The sequence below is a fragment of the Papaver somniferum genome, chromosome 11 (genome assembly GCF_003573695.1).
Source record: "Papaver somniferum cultivar HN1 chromosome 11, ASM357369v1, whole genome shotgun sequence".
In the NCBI taxonomy this organism is placed as follows: domain Eukaryota; kingdom Viridiplantae; phylum Streptophyta; class Magnoliopsida; order Ranunculales; family Papaveraceae; genus Papaver; species Papaver somniferum.
This window is the reverse complement of record NC_039368.1, coordinates 51,649,058-51,668,138: the sequence shown is the minus strand read 5'-3', so window position 1 is coordinate 51,668,138 and position 19,081 is coordinate 51,649,058. Positions and strand designations below refer to the sequence as shown.

Here is a 19,081-nt window from a genome sequence, read left to right as displayed (position 1 = left end):
TCTTAGTAATTTTGAGAATTTTGTTATGGAAATAGGAAATTGTTTGGTCAAATATTGTCGTTGATATTTAATTAATAATCTAAATATACACCCTTAGTATCTGGAAAAACTATGTACTAATCTAATCTCAGGATCCAGACAAAATCTGAGTACCACTAACCCCAAAACCAAATGCAGGTCATAATTCTCGACAAATTATACAACAAAATCTATCAATGTACAAAATATAAATGTAAACTTCCTTATACAAATTATAACCACAATGTTTACTTGACTTCAAATATCCCTTTTAAGTGTAAAATAAAATATGAAAACTATAAACAATTTATATTTACCTATAAGGGTTGCATAGATGCGTACGAGTAGACGCGGACACGACACAACGCGGACACGACACAACAAAATTCTCAAGAAACTAGTATGCGGACGCGTGTATACATAATCTATTTATATATTATTTATATATGCAATAATGTACTTATACAACAAAGTCAAGTGTTTTGATCCTGAAAATTAGAAAATGATGCGATATTATGTTGTTTTTGTGTATAAATTCAAAAGAAGACAAGAAATCGTTTGTTTATACACGCCGAAGGTCAAGCAATCAATCAATATTAAACAATGACACAATCAAAATGCATTCTTAAAACAACACATGACCAACCAAGGGTATATATTATGTCGTTTCCAATTACAAAACCCTAATAAAGACCTAACTATCCCAATTTTTCTCTCTATCTTCTTATTCTCGCCTATTCTTCTTCAATTTCCTTCACCATTGAATTGTTTTGCTTCATCTTCTACTAACAGTAAATCCACATTTACGTAATTATATGTTCTTTTTCGTATTCCCTAACATTTCTCCTCTACTACCTATGTTGTGATAGCAGGACAAAAAAGTATTCCAAGACTTTACCTTTGTATCTAGATGTATGTATAATAAATGTTGGCGATCATTTTTTACTAATGAAAGATTAATGTGTATGGATATGTAATTTAATTAATTAATGTTTCAGTTACATTTCCTTAAACTTATTATTCTAATCAGATGAATCGGTTTAGTGATTGACCTAAATGTTTGTCTTTCTTCGTTTAGTTAACAATAATAAAAGTAAAGAAAAAAGTTTAAATGAAAATGAAAAAAAAATGCATCAAACCCGAGTTATCAGTGCGTCCAAACTGGACGCGCGCAGGACGCGCATTTTGGTGCGTCGAACACGCGTCGTGTCAGCGTCCCAAGCGCGTCGCACGCGGACAAGGCTCTAAAAATGCAGCGTTCGTGCAACCCTATAACACAAAATAGGTGGTTCTCTTTTTCCTAGCATTTTTAGGGGTGACCCCGACGAAATTAGAGGCGACTTTTTTATTCATATCCCATAGGTGTGGTTATGGGATGTCCTAATGGTTAGAAAATACTTATATGCCCTTTTATAATCGGTAATCTAGTTTTGATTTTATCTAGCGATTATGGCTTTTCTTCTCTTCTTTGATTTGTTCCCAAAAAATTAATTTTGGGGCTACTATCACAATCGGTAAATACTAAACACATGAAACTACCGATTGTGAAAACATAGAAATTCAAAATTCCATCGATTTTTGAAAATATTGAATATGGGGAGACAACCATAATCGTTAGATAATTAACATTAAGAAACTACTGATTGTACAATCGGTAGGCAATTAACATCAAGAAGCTACCGATTGTGAAAATAAAGAAATGCAAAATTCCCATAATTTTTGAAAATTTTGAATTTGGGACTACTACCATAATCGGTATAGATAATGAACATCACGAAACTACCGACTGCATAATTGGTAGATAATAAATATTATCAAACTACCGATTGTGAAAATATCGAAATGCAAAATTCCACTAGTTTTTGAAAATTTTGAATTTGGGGCTACTACCACAATCGGTAGGTAATGAACATCACGAAACTACCGATTATACAATCGGTAGATAATAAATATTACCAAACTACCGATTATGAAAATAGCGAAATGCAAAATTCCACTAGTTTTTGAAAGTTTTGAATTTGGGGCTACTACCACAATCGGTAAATAATGACCATCATGAGACAATGAACATCACGAGACTCCCGAATGTGCTTGTGTGTTTGAACATAAAGGTATAATCGGTAGGTAAAGTATTATATTATCTACCGATTCTGAGACGTTAATGGCGCTGAATGCATTCAATCGTCTCTCTAATTAGTATTGAACCTTCAACATGATATTTTACATGATGTTTTTAACCTTCTTCTTCGTACATATCCATGTTTGTTGTTGATTTAAGAAAAAATAATTTTCTCCCATTTTTCTTCGTTTTTGCTTCTTCTTCTTCTACAAAACTAAAATAAATTTCCTCTCCATAAAAAATTCCTCCCGATTGTCAAGGATAAAATCAACATTATGAAAAATAAGAGATAAGGGGTGACTTTATTTTAAGTTTGGGTGACCTTATTTTGTTTTATTAGTCATCCCTAATTTTTTCGGGATCGCCCCAAAAATCTCTAGGCTCTTTTGCATAGGGTAGATTTGGCTATTTAGAAAGGAGTTGGTGAATAGTTGTCGCCTGTCTCCCAACCATTCATGTGTAAATTACTCTTTATTTTTTCTATAAAAGCCTGTGGTGGCAGCCTTTTATAACACAAAACAAAATAAATAAACGGACGAAAGAACTCCAGTAGATATATGTATCATGCCCAAACCTTACTGCCAGTTTGTTACTATCCTTATTAATGGCAGAGGGTTGGCACTTGTCCACCCTGCTGAGTTGACTTCAATCTTAATAATTTTAAAAATTTGGTCTTCAAACGCTCATTTATGCCTAATTCCCCACCCTAAATATATTTTGCCTTCCACTGATTCTTATTTTGGTTTGATTGCTAGCTTATCTTCATATACTTTGTGATGCTTACACAGCTGCTAACTTACCTTAAGATCAAATTTTGGAGTGACAAAAAATTTAGACATAGATATTCACAGTCTGAGTTTTACCTTTTGTAGCATTTCAAATTGCAGGGGGAAATTTAATACAGTTGAGCTTATTGAAAAACATAGTGCTGGTTGCTCAATGAACCTATCTCTATCATGGACTATTGAACCTGCTTTTTCTAAAATGGGTTAAGCATTTCTTCCAAATTCGGTGCGGATCTGAAAAGCCGATCCAATTTTAGGTAAAAGTAAAACTAGACCTCAAAACCCATTTAATTCGGAAGATAGGCGCACGAAGAGAGAGAAAAAGAGGAAAATAAAATTAAAAAAGGAAAAAAATTAAAAACAAAATAGAAATTCTAAAAACAAAACTAGAGAGAGAGAAAATAAAAGAAGACAGAAAAAATAAAAAAAAAGAGAGATAGAGAGCGATTCAATCACCCCTTCCCCCAAAACCCTAACTCGATCGTTATATTCTCGGTACAATCCCAATCTTTCATCTCCTTAGATCTCCAATTATAGCTACGAGATCTCTCTAAATAATCGATTCTCTCTTTTTGTTTAAGAATCCAGGTTAGTTCCTCACAAATTCTCCTTCTTCCTCAGCTATGCATTCGTTTCTGATACCTTTGATGATTTCCTTTGGTATAGGATAGATTTAGTATTCAATGATGCGTGTAATTTTTACCTTTGTTAATGATTTCGTGTTAGTTTTTAGATCGATTGGTTAATTTTTTTTTTTTTTTTTGTGAATTAGGGCTTTTTGAGGTTGAATTTCAATTTATATTCGTTGTTTTGCGTTTTGAGCTTAGGTTTTGTTTATGGGTTGATAGATCTTGATTGCTTGTGGCTGAAAGGCGCTGTTCCGTCTGTTAAGATGATTTATTTATTGAGTGGTGTGGACAGAGATTTTCTTTGTTTTTTTTCTTTTCTTTAGGGAATTCAGTGCTTTCTTCTTCCAAGGGCTTGATTTTGCATTCTGAGTTTGTAACAAGAATTCTAAAGATTGGTGAACGATTGGTAGAAAAGTCGTACATTTGTTATTATTGCATATTACATTGGAAGGACAAATTTTGAGAAGAACTTAAGTTTCTTAATCCGCCAGATGAATATCCAGATTGTGCATGTTGTAGGTGATATATATTTGGATATAAGTGATCGGTTTTTGGGGAAATTATCCAAACTGAAGCATTTGGATTTCGCTCAGCCTCTTTGAAAAGTCTCTTTATAACCCCCTCCTTTCTGTTCTTCAAATTCCCATTCGTGGGTGTATGAGTTCAGGTGGTGCCTGCAAGGGTTTGGTTCTGGAATTTGGCACTGAAAATCATTGCATGACTAGAAGGAATAGACTTTAGGGTTGCCATGCCTCTTTACTTATAATATCATCTGAATGGTTATTGATTACTTTGGTTAGCTTATAAGATGGTAGGGAATGTTCTCTGAATAGTCTCTGCGGAGTTACATGGATATCATGTTAATTAGAAAGATCCAACCCTCATAGGCCGTGCTTCCATATAGCTCCGACAGCTGGTACTTACAATGCCACTAACCACAGAGTTAGTTGGAACCGGGGAATGAATTAGATAATTCCCATAGCATTTGGGGAAGGATATACTTGGCAATGCACATTTTGGTTGTCCTTCTCATCTTTGATACTGCGTATCAATTGGTATTTTTGACTTGATCTGTTTCCCAACAATTGAACGTGATGGGCTTCCATGCTACAGCACGTGTTCGGAAAAAAATGGAAGACTTTAGTATTGATTTGGATCATAAAATAAATTACATTGAAGTAGTCATCATCCAAGATTATCGTCATCTAAATTGAGCCAATTTTGGAAGTACTGTGCTATTTTTTCTGGTGAGTGGAATTATCGGACTGATCCTTCGGAAGGAATTATTGAAGTATTCTCTATGTATACTGAAACCACTATATAGCTTCCACCAACCTACAATGTGCTCAAGTTTTCTATTCCCTATTGAGACAAGAGAATTTCATGGCAACAAGTTCACGTCAAGTGATTCACCATGCTCAAACATGAGTGCATTGTTTTGTGAACTTAAATATAATGGTTAAAGCAGTTCATGCGTGTTTTGTTTACTTAGCCATCTCAGGTCGTGTTGCCTGCGTTATGAAAGAAGCTTAACTACCAGATTGTGGAGGGAAATGAGATTTGGTAATATAGGCTTCATTGACTCTTCTACATAGTCTTAGGTTTAGGTAGTGACTTCACTCTTAAACCAACAAACACCTGTGTAGTCATTTGCGCGGATCGTATTCGATAGAGCTGCATATACGGATATTTTATTGATAATTAGATGAAAATAGGACTTAGTGTATATTTCTCATTCCTTCACATCTTCTGAAGTTGTCAGCCACCTGTTTGTTCTTTCACGTCCTAATCACCTTTAACATGTGAAGATCTGTTACATATTCATGTAAAATAAGTATACAAATGTCCAATTATCAAATTGAGTGTTTTCTTTTGTGCTAGTTTAGAATTGAAAATTTCATTGAGTGTACTCTGTAAGGCTCAAGTTTTCGGTTGTGAATTACATTCTCTTTATTGGTTTTTACACAAATGTACATCATCGTATAAATCATTCAAGTCTTAGCCACTCTAGTTGTTTTTTTGATTTCTGATTTTGTTTCATGTTTTTCTAATAAACTCTGGATGCTTAAAAAAATTCTTGTCGTAACAGGAAAATTTCTAGCATTAGCCTGCGAAGAAATGTCTCCAGCCTCCAGATCTAAACCCAAGGATAAATCCTCAGCAAGGGCAGCCAAGGAACAGCAGAAATCTTCATCCAAGGCCTCTGTACCTGGTACAACAGGAAATGGTGCTCCAGCAAGTGCATACAACCCACTTCTGGGAACCTTTCACACCCTTGATACCGCACCACCTGTCTCCTCACCACCTCCTCACAGCAACAGTCGGTTTCGGAATATAGACCAGACAGATGAGCAATCAGGTAGCTCGGTAGGGACTGGTGCGGAATATGATTCTGTCTCTAACAACGATAGTTGCTCTGGGGAGTCCGAAGACCACAAAGACAAGATCCTCACCACCAATATTAAACAAGATTCTATCCCTGGATGTGACAATGACAAGCGAGAAAAGATCCGACAGAAGAATGAGAGGAAGCACCAGCGTCAGAGAGAGAGGAGAGCCCAGGAGTTGCATGAGAGGTGCAGTGGTTATCTCATATCCAGGAAACTGGAAGCACTTGCTCAGCAACTTGTGGCGATGGGCTTCTCTTCCGAACGTGCAACTATGGCCCTGATATTGAATGAGGGTCGGATTGAGGAATCAGTTAATTGGCTATTTGAGGGAGGAGAAGAATCAGCTCAGCAGAAAAGTGCTAATCTTGATGGCGGGGGTAGTAATTTGAAAATTGATATAACGGAAGAGCTTTCTCGGATTGCAGCGTTGGAAATAAAATACGGGTTCTCAAAGCCAGAGGTTGAAAGAGCTGTTGTAGCATGTGAAGGAGATCTAGAGAAGGCATCTGAGAACCTTAAAGCACAGAAGCAGCAAGAACAACCCACTTCTTTGCCAAAGACGGATGATACTGGCGGAGATCAGCAAGTGCATAATAGTACCAGTAAAATGCCAGTCTCTGCCTCTCCGAACATAATGAAACCACCGGCCAGGGCCTCAACTGGCCCGATAACAATACAACAGAGAAAAGATGATAGAGATTTTAACTACACCAAGGCAACAGTAGCAGCAGCGGCTTCAGTTGTGGCATCTCCAGAGTCTTTGAGCAGAAACTTACAATCTTTGAGGAAGAGTCAGCCAAAGCCAGAGTGGGCAAGACCACCGGTACAAGCTGCAACATCAGTAGAAAAGAGGTGGATGCCGAATGGGGGATCAAGTTCTTCATCTGCTTCATATTCTTTGGCTCCTCCTTTGCAAGGTTCTTCACCACCGCCACAACCAGCAGCGAAAGTGGAGGCTCGGTATGTTGTTGCTGGAAGTGAAGGTAAGAATCTTCAGACAGGAGCTGTAAGGGAACCTGTGATCATGATGCAACGACCACAATCCGCTAATGCGAAGCAGAATAATAATATTACTCCAGCCACAAGCATTAGTGCCTCGCCGCCAGGAACTGCTGGATGGTATCCACCGAACCATCACTCTAACAGTTCCCCAAATGTTGAGCTCTTGATGAAATCCAATGTCGGTGGTTTATCATCACCACCATATATTCCGAGCCCAAGAAATCCTACCCAGCCCAGCATTATAAACTCTCAGCAGTTTTACCAGCAAAGTCATTATCAGCCACAGCAGCAGCAGCAGCAACAACCATATATGTCTAATCCAAATCTGGTAATAGATACTTCTGGTGGTGGAGACACTTGGGGTGGGAATAGTAATTTATGGAATAACACAGCAACAGGGATGTTGTCACCATTATCGGCATCACCACTAACTGTTCCGTCTTCTTTGGGCTTGTTTTCTGGGTGGGGTCCTGGTGGAGGATCTGGCTCAACATCGTCAGTAGATTGGAGCACCGGAGGATCAATGTCGCAGTTGGATTACACCAACATTGATTGGACCTTGGAATCAGCGTCAAATTTGAAGCCTTCATCAGAGAACAACTGGTGGGTTGATCTAGCATCATCTCTGATGAATAACAGGGATGTAGCGTCGTCTTTGATGAATAACAGTCGCATGTATGATTCATGGGCTGCGGCAAATACGAGCGCTCCTAATCCCACAGGATTGTCTCAGTCACCTACAATGATGATGAGGTCAGCAAACTTGAATGGAGCAGGTGGTGTCTATACAACGGCGGGTTTGCAGCAGGAAGGATTGACAATGGCTTCGACGGTAACAGAGACAATATCAGCTTCGCAACAGGGTCCACCATCATCCTCTTCTGTTGGGCCACCGGCACATGAGTGGACGTCTCCGTTTGCTGGGAAGGATTTGTTTAGCTTACCCAGGCAGTTTGTTACATCCCCTTCTCTGTAAGAGGATGTGGGAAAGATGGGGGAAAGAAAAAAGAAGAAAAAAACGACTTGCATTTGTGTCTTCGTTGGTGTTCGTCTCTAATGAAAAAGATGTTGCGTTCTTAATATAGTTCCCCATCCCCTTTTATTAGCATACTTTCTCATTCTTTGCTTAGCCCGTGAAGTGTATACGTTGTGAGACGACTCAGTGATCGAAACCGAGTTGTAGGCCAGTTCCCAGTTGCTGAGCCATATAGAGCGCCACAAGAGGAGAAGACATTGTTGACTTGAGTAAAGGCTTAAATCCAGAACAGGATCTTAGCATAGTGAACATGCAGACCATTATTAGGTTTGCAATATCCAGAACAAGCTCTTAGCATAGTGAACATGTGATTGGTGCAACAACTGGTTGAAGAACAACAACAAGCATCCTCGATGGGGTCTTGGACAGTAATTTGTGCCACCATTTTTTGGTTTGTTTAGAAGAAACCTAACCCGATATACACAGGAAACCAAATTCTCAACCATCTTGATCTAAATGCCTTGAAACTACTAGAACCACCGGAAATATTCAAACTCCTAATCAGGAAAATAACAACAATGATCCGACTTTCTGCTATCATACTCCTATGACAAGCTCACTGAGATAACTGGACTAGGTATTTGTATCAACACTACAGCAGGTACAACCATCGGCAGAAGAAGCTACGCAGCCAGAGTCCACTCAAGAGACGAGGGAGACAGTCTAGCTGCTCTAGAAGCTTCGAAGTGCGCGAAACTTTTAAAGTGCAACCACATCAACCTAGCAGGGACAAATAAGCAACTTTCTAGAGCCTTGGAGGGAGCTGTCAGATCCACTTCCTGGCAGGCACTCTATCATTGATACCACTACTACCTTTATGAGAACTTTCGCTAAGATATATCTTTTATAAGGACTTGAAGTCCAAAAACTGACGACATAGTAAATTTAGCTAAGGCTAGCTGTTACCAGCAAACCCCTAGATACTGGTTGGAAGTAACGCAGGTTGCTGTTAGCATGTAGTTTGTTTCTGTTCCCTTTTTATTATCCAAAAAACAACAAAACTAAACAGGATTTTGATTTCTTGGCTTTTCTTTTCAGATCATCACAAAGCTATAAACAAGTTTAATAAGGTAATGGCATGTACCCCAAAAATATCATATTACATGAATTCACTGCTCATACTTCCTAACAAAAATGACATACTAGATTGTTAATTAGTCAATTGTTGAGGACAAATCTGAGGGCGACTCCAACGAATTCATTGTCGTACCTGGTTCTGTATACCACTGGTTCTCTCCTCGAGTTATAAAGCATGCCTCTGCAACAATTGGTGAAACACGGAAATATATTATTATCCAATTGAGATAGAGAAGCCCTCTGAAATTCCCTTACTAATACTTCATGACCACTTTTGGTTTTGAATCTATGTAAAATCATGCAAACAAGTAAATTGGAAAGATAACATGGTATTGCTGCTGAGGGAAGACCTGATAGAAAGACATCCTGGTATTCATCATCGTCGTAAACAAATTGCGGGGGATCTGGGGAACCAATTCCTACAATGGTGTTTCCACTGCATGCATAGTGACATCTGTTTATTATATCAAAGAATAGAAAAAGGAAAGGAAAGAGAAGTGCTCGTTTTGCAGACTAGTGTCACCATCTGTTCAATCTAGACTCTAGCTGACAGTAAAGCAAAATGACTCTATCATCACTAATAATGGAAATGAATAAATATCTGTAAAGAAGTTCAGCGGTACCTTCCGGACATGAAAACAGCATCGTATTGACCACGACCAGCTGCAAGGACGCGTTGTTTTAACCTTTTCAGAGAAGGTAGTACTTCAAATGCAGGAGGTTCTGTAAACGCCACACCATTAAAACACCTAGCTTTATTATTCTAAACTATGAAAACAATTAAAAATTTAAAACCTTAACTTTTCATACCTAAATCATTGATACAAACACCTTGAGATATCCCGCTCTTTGATATCTTCTCCAGCAATGTAACAGGATCAACTGTGCTAGTTTGATCTAATCGAAGACGCTGCACAAATACGCTACATCTTAGGAAAATGTTGACGAGAAAATGTAGCAATGATAACAATCTCATTGAAGCCTTTTAGCCAAATAAAATCGGAAAGGTGTTTAACCGAAGATAATATCTTCAAATTTTAAACCAATAAGTAAAACAAAAAATTGAAAAGCATGAATACAATAAATTACTGAGTTTATGTGCCTTGTAAACTTCAACCGTCGAGCATGCTTGTGGTGGCTTTATAAGAACCATTGACATGTCCAAGGGTATAGGAGGCGGAATATCTTTAACGACCTGGATAAACCAAGTGCAAATTCAATGGGTTCAGAACTAGCCATCACCAAAGTACATTCCGAACAAAAATCGGAAATAATTATTATCCCATGCCGAAACTTCAGTCGACCCAAATTTACAGTGGGTTCTATTAGGAGCTCTTATTGACCTTCTGTACATGCCATGTTCATTTACATGTACAAGGCATAGATGCACAGTTTACAAATTCACGTTTTAGATGCACGCACCTCTCCTTTGCCAGTACAATAGGCTACTCCACGAGAAAAAAAGAAAGGAATATCTGAACCAATCTCACTTGACCATTCTTGAAGTTCCTTTTCAGAAGCAGCACAATTGTTGAACTGATTAGCTGCCCAGAGTGCAGTAGCGGCATTACTACTTCCACCACCTAGCCCAGCCCCAGTCGGCACTTTTTTGTCAAGATGAATCTGATAGCATTTTGACATGAAAATAGAATTAAAATCCAACTTCTTGAGGACCCAATTTGTTTGTCAATTCAAAAATGTCAAACAGCTTTCCAAATCAATAACCCTATCTACTTAATTCTTACCCAAAAGAAGTTGTCGCTACCGGTCTTTCTCCTGTAAAGATTAAGGGCTTTAATAATCTGCAAAGAAGGTGCAAAAGCATTAGAACATTATGAAGAAATAAAATAGCACTCTCCTATACGGAAGTTATAAATACACTGTTACCAAATTGGAATCATCAAGTGGGACTCCTGACACGTTGGTCGAAAGACGATCTTTGCTTTTTGATGGTGATAAAGAGAATTTAATCGTATCTCCTAGACTTATAACCTGCAGGAAGTGAAAGTGGATGCAATAAGGTTATGCTAGCTGGTATTGAAACATAACATTGATTAATAAGGTGGATTTCAGACTGTTTTCCGTAGGGAAACAAGACCACTATACTAGATATGGGTGTGCATCACTCTACTCACTCCAACTATGCATTTTCCAGATGCAGAGAAGCAGTAGACTGTAAACCTTAGTCAAGTTCAGTGAAGCAGTAACTCGTTTCACCTCTTTACTAAAACTAATAATTGTAATCCATATGAAATCACATGTTATCGATATTGACTGTTCATTTGTTTTCGAGTTTCAAACAGGTGGAGGAATTACAGAAGGACATCTTAATTTAGGAACCAAAAAAGAATCAGATTAGTTGGTGAAAGGAACTTACATGAAAAAGAGAAGCCAATTCATGAAACCCATCTTCTCTCTTCCTGGTAATTCTCAGGAAAACATTAATCTGCACTCAAGCAAATAACCAAATTCAACTAAAAAATTCTTCAAATTTAAGAACCCCCAAAAAGAAAAGGAAAATGCTGGATTACCTTGCAAGGTGAAAAATAAGTGAGTCTTGAGAGACCAGCTGTCTTATCTATTTCATCAGCCAATTTATTCAGCCTTTCATCTGGATCATAAGTTATCTTAATCCAATACAAATTTTCTCAAAGCTAAAATTACTAGGAAGAATTAACAACACTACAAAGAGAAAAGAAAAGAAAAAAAGAAAGATTAAAACTTAACTCTTACCTCTACTTGTTGCTTATCAGTTTTAGAATTAGAAGCCATGGCTTTAACAAAAGGGGTTCTTTGAAAAGAAACAGTTTGAAGATGTTGACTGAATTTACGATACCCATGTCCCCAAAATGCTGAAAGACTGGTATTTTTGCAGAGATAACTAGATTTTCTTCCATGAGAGATAGGGTAATTAAGGTTTTGGTTGCAAAGGTACAGAGAGGAAGCCATGGATAAGCCAAACTGAGACGAGACTAATGTCTGTCACTCCGAAACAAACAACTAACTAGTAACTACTACATGAACTTGTCAGGTAATCTAATTTCCTAGATATATATTAAGGAATTTGGAAAGGAAGGAATCAATTCTGTGTAGGATGCTAGGATTTGTTGTCCATTGTTTTGTCTTGATTCGGTCACTAATAGTACTCGTTCCAAATCAATTTAGTACCACTAGTTAATCTAAATTTAAATTCTAAAAGCCTAGTGACATCAGTAGTTGGGCTTGCTTTAGCCACGCTGGTAAAAGCCTAGTGACATCAGTAGTTAAGTCAGAAGGGTGCTGCTCCAAGTTTCTTGTGTTGTAGAGTTATTGTATTTGTTTGGGTTTTCCATGTCTTCCTCTCAAATTTCCCCCTAGTCTTCTCGTATATTCTTTTCTTTTCTCTTTTTTCCCATAAGCAACGGCTTTTAAAAAGAAAAATGATCCTTCTCCATAATTATCTAACCCAGATTGGAGGTACACACTAGCACATGAAAGCATTATTTGTTTTAGCCTATTGAGCTGAAAAATGAGCAACAAATTACACAACCGAGGTTGAAAACTGAAAAGTAAATAAACATGAAACTAACTTAGAAGAAAAAAATTGAATGTCTTTAAAGATAATATTCGTTCTTAGGTCCCCATCATACCTCCCAGCTGAAATTGGTTCTTGGCGTCGCTTTCAGTGATAATTTGAGTAAGTTTTTCTCATCATCTTTCTTTAGAACATCCCAAATATCTCTTGCTTCAGCTTCAACAGCAGAGTCAACATCAAAAACCATTGCCCAATTTGTGAACTCCCTCGTTATATAGCATGCACCATTGTCCATATATATTTCATCAAAAACACCATCAATATTACATTTTATCCATCCAGGGAGGGGGAGGGGTGGATCCATTTATGATGATAACTAATAGTGATACTGGTAGGGATTTGCAAAAATGGTAACAAATAAACATTAGCATTCATTAGAGAAATCACAAGCCAATCAATTAGTGAAAAAGCGGGGGTCTAACAACCTATAGTAGGGTAAAAACTGATTCTGCTGAAAATGGAAAATTGGGTGTGCCACCGAGAAACGAATCTAAATCCTAAACAAATGTACTGCACATAAATACTTTAGATTCGAGAGATCAATCTGTACAATTCTGGCCTAAACCAAGAAATGACCATCCAGTCTTGCTTCGGTCACAAAATTAAGGAGAAGGGTTGATCTTAGGGAGGGAAGCAAAGAAGGTTTGAGATCAGAATGATGAACTATGAAAGTGTGGTTGTTTTATGACTTGTATCAGAATATAGAACTTGTTTGCAGAATGTAAGCTATAAGTTCTTGGTATTTTCTGGATACTTGTGTTAATGAACTCATATTGGTGAAAATAGATTGAAAATCTATTTATACAAGTCATAGTCGAACACACCCTGATCTCATAGGAAATGGAAGTAGTTGAGTAAAGGAGGAGTGGGGATCGTGTAAGATGATGAAAACCACGTCCCTACTATGGGGGAAGACTGGTTGATTTTACACCCACTACTTCTCCACTGCCACTAACTGTCCGCCTTTCCTGATACTTTCTCATAATGGGCGTGTTGCACGTCGCGCTGTAAACCGTCATACCAATACCCCGATGAACATCCCCCAGTTTGTGACATGTTTGATGTCTCGAGTATTTTATAAAAAATATGTAGCAAGTTACATGAGGAATGAAACATGTCCTTCATGGTAGTTGTTGAGCGAGTCTTGTTTGCAAGACCTAAATATTTTGATCAATCACGCGCAAGATAGGCAGCGGGAAGTCATATGTGACAAGTCAAGTCGTGAGACTTGCCTCAAAAGCATGCAATGCTCTTAGATTAAATAATTAAATTATTTGTAAACTCGATATTTGTAAAATATCGTTTGCAATCGGTGTTTGTAAAGCATCGCTTTTAAGCAAGTATCCTAAAATAATCGATGCATACGAAGCATCGTTGTATAGAGCATGTTGATAGACACATTTTTGTGTCTGAATTGTCCTCAATGTCTCTATTGCTAGTGCTTGAGTTTGTACTTATTATGGTGTTTTTATGTTTGTGTAGGTGTTTTTGGACAAATACACTTGTGTGGAAAAAGTTGCTCAAAAAGTGCTATTTGGACCCCCGGAGGACATTTGCTCTACGAATCCCAGATTTGGCTAAGGGGCACCCAAGGTTATGCGTAGCCCAAATTCATCCTTAACACCCATCTTCTTCTTTTGAATTTCATTTTGGCGGGAAAATGAAGAACAAAACTGTTTAATTTTCGATTGAAGTTTGAAGGAGTTATGGGTAGATTAAATGGCTGAAATCTGTTGGGTAGTTGTGATATGTCGCAACAAAACTATCATGAGTGATTTAATCGGCTAAATTTGGCTAGATAACTCGCGAGAAGAAAACAGGGGAGTTTATTCTCGGAAGAGGTTATCACGGGATTTGCGCGAGCAGCAGAGGAGTTTGCACGTGTTTGGAAGACCCTAACAACTATTTGGAGTGTGAAGGAGTTAAATATGGCAATTTGGAAGCTTCAGAACGCGTGTAGAAATCAAAAATCTGAGTTATTTCCTAAACTGTCCGTGAAGAATAATGGAGAATTATATGAAGTTACTACGTGAGATTTTGCCGTTGCTGGGTTATAAATAGGTGTTGGGATATCATAGAAGGTTTACGGAGAGTTTGGGAGAGTTTTGGAGAAGACAGAGGCGATAATCAGAACCACTAGGAATACTTTTCTGCTGCTGCTCATCTGAAGAACGCGAAGAACAAACCATTCAAGACAGTCGTTTTTCAACAGTGGAAACGACACACAGGCGTGGGTCGAGAGCTACAGAATCAGCGACAGTACTGTTCTATCGTTCTTTTCTGTTTGTAACACATATAACTATTACAAACCCGGTTTTATCATTGTTCCTCCCATTTTATCATTTGTACACCACCTTTGAGCAATAAAAAATGAATTTTGAGCGTGTTTTCCTAATGATGAGCTAAACCCAATCCTTGGGGCGACGGAGGAAGTCATTCTTTCAATAATTATGTGGTAATATTTATTTTATAAATTTATGCAATATTTTTATATGATTAATTGCATTGATAAAAAATAAATTAAATGATTCTTATTAATCAAATGTGTTTTCTCTTTATGGTGCACGCTTATTTTTAGACTATTGATGCGTTATACTTGCGACTAACATTTGATATTTTGGGAATATGATTTTGGCAATACTTTAGAATCGAATCAATTGTTTAAATTGCATGATATAAATTAATTTAGAACCACATAAGTATTGATGAATGGTGAAATCCTAGCTCCAACCTCTCCATAATTTTCACAACATATCAACATTTATTTGCTTTATTTTCATTATTTTAAAATTAAGTCTAAAATCTATTGCTTTCACAAGTCTCAACGAACCTACTACTACAAAACAACTTGAAATCACATCAATTTTTGGCGTCGCTGCCGGGGAGTTTATTTAGAATATCTTTTTCTTTTGCACTTTATTTTTGGACTTTGGACTGTGAACTTTAGGACTTTTTTTTAAAAAAAAACTCTACGGAAGAGTAGTTTAAATATCAATTGTTTGCAGAGAAGGACGGCGATTACGGTATCGCCTCGGCCCCTCGGGTTTGTACATGACATAGAAGTCGTGGCCCGAGTCGACTTCAGCGGTTCATCCCTCGTCTGGTACGGGAGGTAAGTTTGTCGAAACACTCGCGAATCCCCTGTCAGCGAGTTAATGTATTCCTTCGTTTGCATATATGTTGAGGATTTGAAAACGGCTGCTTTAATTTCCTAGTAAAGGGCAAGGACTTGCCATACAAGATAAGGGTTCGGATTTCATCACCGTTCCTTCTTGCCCGCCTTAGGAAAACGAAACCAAATGCGAATCTAAGCCCAAAATTCGACTAGAACGAGACCTATAGGGTAACGAGCTTAATAGGAAAGTCTTTCGAAAAATATTGGTTACTCTTTTAAGCATGCTTCAAAGTTCATGATGGTTTCTGCGAGTTGAATACGCCGCCTTGTAACGCCGTGAGGCCTTGGGTATAAAAGCTCCATTGAGCTTACCTAGTCTCGATTCAACTTACTTAAACTCGGATTGATTCCAGAGGGGTTTGCTTAAATTGTAACGAATTCACTTTCGAAGGATTAGAAGCTGGTCTAGAAACAATCTAAGTGGAGCCATCATGCTTTTTGTTTGCTAGAAATCAGTAGGTTTGCTGTGGTGGAGTCATCCTTGTTTGTGTTTGCATAGAACTTCCCTTCCTTTTAGGATTTTTTTTCTAGTATATGCCCGAGGTCATTAGAAAATGGGCTTGGAAAAGAGATAATCTAGGTCGATTGATCAGTGAAAAACCTAGTAGTTCTTCTTGTGGAAGCGGGGAGCTCGAAGACTCTTCTTTTGAGAGCCCTGTTTTTGGAAACTTCAGTTTTGAGAATCTGTCTCTTCGTGAGGAAAATACCCCTAGTACTTCAGTTGTGCCAGCAATGGCAACTTTGAAAGATTACATGTTCCCAACTAGGTCCACCCGAGCTTCGTGCATTAAATTTCCAGCCACTACGGCTAATTTCGAGATAAAACCTAGTATTCTTCATATGATCCCTATATTCTTAGGGAAAGATGATGAGATCCCTTATTTTCATATTAGGGACTTTGAGGAAATTTGTGGGATAATTAGAATAAAAGACCTTACTGATGAAGTCTTGAAACTTAAGATGTTTCCCTTTTCCTTGAGAGATAAAGCCAAGACCTGGCTGAACAACCTACCATCTGAATTCATTGAAACATGGAAGGAACTTATTGCTGCTTTCTATATGAAATTCTACCATAAGCACAAAACTGCGTCTGTTAGGCAGAAAATTAGTGCTAGTGTGCAACAAGAGGGAGAGTCTCTTTATAGGTTTTTAGAGAGATTCAATGATCTCCTTTCCCACTGTCCTCAACATGGATTTGATAAGATGAAACTCGTAGAGATTATTTATGATGGTTTAGACTATTCAACCAAAGACATGGTTGAGTCTATGTGCGCTGGTGAGTTCACTAGTAAAAGTGTTGATGATGCTTTTACCTTCTTAGGAGCTGTCGCTGAAAAATCCCAACAGTGGGAGTCTTGTGTTGAACCCCCCAAAAGACTCTTGGTCAATAGAAGTAGCACCAATCTGGTAGATACAAGTTCGGGTCTGATGCTAAGTTTGCTGCTTTGTATAGAAGGTTAGAAGCTTTGGAATTGAATCATCTTAAACATAGGTCTCTTGTTTAACTTGATGATAGGTTTAGAGCCTCTCGAGTGTCTAGTTGTGGAGTAGAACCCAATAACTCGTTTTGGGAAGGTCAGGTTAGTGAAGAGCAAGCCCATGCTGTCTATAACAATGCTAGGTTTGAGAACCGTCAAAAGTTTGACCGATACTCAGAGACTTACAACCCTGGTTGGAGAAACCATTCTAATTTTTCTTGGTCTAAGGGTCAGAATCAAGGACAGTCTAGTAATTCTCAGCCTCCTCCAGGTTTTGGTTATGCTAAGAACTCTTCAGATCAACCCCAGTTTCATAATGAGAAAAAGATCTCCACCTTAGAAGAAACCCTTACTATGTTAGCAAAGAACCATGAGATGTTATCAAAGAACCACTATGGTTTTCAAGAAGAAACCAGGCAGAATTTTAAGAATAATTCCCAGTCTCTTGCTAACTTAGAACTTCAAGTCGGACAAATAGCTAAGTTTCTTAGTGAAAGAGAAGATGGAAGATTCCCTAGTCAAACTGATCCTAACCCTAAAGGAGAGAAATCGTACAATCATGTGAATTCTATAACAACCCTTAGGAGTGGAAAAAAAGTTGACAATAAGGTCGCCATGCCTGATAGTGAACATGTTGTAGTTCACCCTTCTGAGCCAGAAAATGAGGAGACTGATAGAGTCTCCAAAGAGACCAATGAGGGTCCTGCTGAGCTCGGATTTGTTCCTAGAGCCCCGTTCCCCCAGCTGCTAGTTCCAACTAGGAGGGAGTCCAACTTTAATGATATATTGGAGGTTTTTAGGCAGGTTACTATGAACCTCCCATTGTTAGATGCAATTAAGCATATTCCCTCTTATGCCAAGTTTCTTAAGGATATGTGTACGCGAAAGCGAAAACTTAGTGTCCAGAAGAAAGCTTTCCTAGCTAGTCATGTGAGTTCTATTATCCAGAATACCACTACTCCTAAGTATAAAGACCCAGGGTCCCTTACTATTTCTTGCACAATAGGTAAATACTGTGTCGAGAAAGCTTTGCCCGACTTAGGAGCCAGTGTGGACTTACTGCCATACCATGTGTAACTTAAGCTAGGACTTGGTGAGATGAAACCTACCCAGATGACACTTCAGTTAGCTGATAGGTCCGTTAAAATTCCTAGTGGTGTGATCGAGGACGTTCTTATTGAGGTCGACAAGTTTATTTATCCAGTGGATTTTGTTATCCTAGATACCCAACATGTCCCTGACCCAGAGAACCAAATACCAGTGATTTTAGGTCGCACGTTTTTAGCTACATCCAATGCGATCATTAACTGTCGAAATGGTATTATGAATTTGTATTTTGGTAATATGACTATTGAGCTGAACATTTTTAATATTAGTAAGCTACCCTCTGAACTAGATGACTCGAGCATAGAAGAGGTGAACATGATAGGAACATTAGTCGAGGAGTCATTACCAAACACTTTGTTAGAAGATCCATTCGAGAAATGCCTAGACCACTTTGGGATTGATTTTGATGATGACGATGTGATTAATGAGGTGAATGCTTTGTTAGATTCAACCCCTTTGATAGACACTAGTAATGGCTGGAAACCTAAGTTCGAACCTCAACCCGTTTCTAAGTCTACCCTAGTTCCTTCGTTAGAAAAGCCTCCTAAGTTGGACCTTAAACCATTACCAGATTCCCTGAAGTATGTGTTTTAGGCCCATCTGAAACTTTACCTGTGATAGCATCCGACTTGGATAGTGATCAGGAAAGTAGGCTAGTGACCGTCCTTCAGAATAACAAGGAAGCTTTAGG

General features: G+C 38.1%; 2 protein-coding genes across 2 annotated transcripts; one reads left to right on the top strand and one right to left on the bottom strand.

Annotated features, from left to right (window-relative positions):
- Positions 1-3,289: 3,289 nt before the first annotated feature.
- LOC113322683 (ankyrin repeat and KH domain-containing protein mask-like) lies at positions 3,290-8,048 on the top strand. The gene is made up of 2 exons (XM_026570822.1): positions 3,290-3,510; positions 5,641-8,048. The coding sequence occupies exon 2, from the start codon at positions 5,670-5,672 to the stop codon at positions 7,917-7,919; it is 2,250 nt and encodes a 749-aa protein (XP_026426607.1). The 5' UTR covers positions 3,290-3,510; positions 5,641-5,669; the 3' UTR covers positions 7,920-8,048.
- A 928-nt stretch (positions 8,049-8,976) lies between these two features.
- LOC113322684 (4-diphosphocytidyl-2-C-methyl-D-erythritol kinase, chloroplastic/chromoplastic-like) lies at positions 8,977-12,137 on the bottom strand. Its single transcript, XM_026570823.1, has 11 exons — positions 11,790-12,137; positions 11,588-11,683; positions 11,434-11,502; positions 10,944-11,048; positions 10,802-10,858; positions 10,479-10,679; positions 10,159-10,251; positions 9,867-9,966; positions 9,680-9,779; positions 9,407-9,492; positions 8,977-9,237 (listed from the first exon to the last, which is right to left on the bottom strand). Exons 1-11 carry the CDS (start codon positions 12,003-12,005, stop codon positions 9,134-9,136), a joined length of 1,227 nt encoding a protein of 408 aa, XP_026426608.1. The 5' UTR covers positions 12,006-12,137; the 3' UTR covers positions 8,977-9,133.
- Between the last annotated feature and the right edge of the window lie 6,944 nt (positions 12,138-19,081).

Bases quoted from the DNA above. Each gene is read 5' to 3' on its own strand.
- LOC113322683 (XM_026570822.1), top strand. From the start codon at position 5,670: ATGTCTCCAGCCTCCAGATCTAAACCCAAGGATAAATCCTCAGCAAGG.
- LOC113322684 (XM_026570823.1), bottom strand. From the start codon at position 12,005: ATGGCTTCCTCTCTGTACCTTTGCAACCAAAACCTTAATTACCCTATC. The intron at 11,049-11,433 runs GTAAGTTCCTTT...CACTTCCTGCAG, and splicing joins AATTGGCTTCTCTTTTTCAT to GTTATAAGTCTAGGAGATAC. The intron at 9,238-9,406 runs GTCTTCCCTCAG...CAATTGTTGCAG, and splicing joins CCAGGATGTCTTTCTATCAG to AGGCATGCTTTATAACTCGA.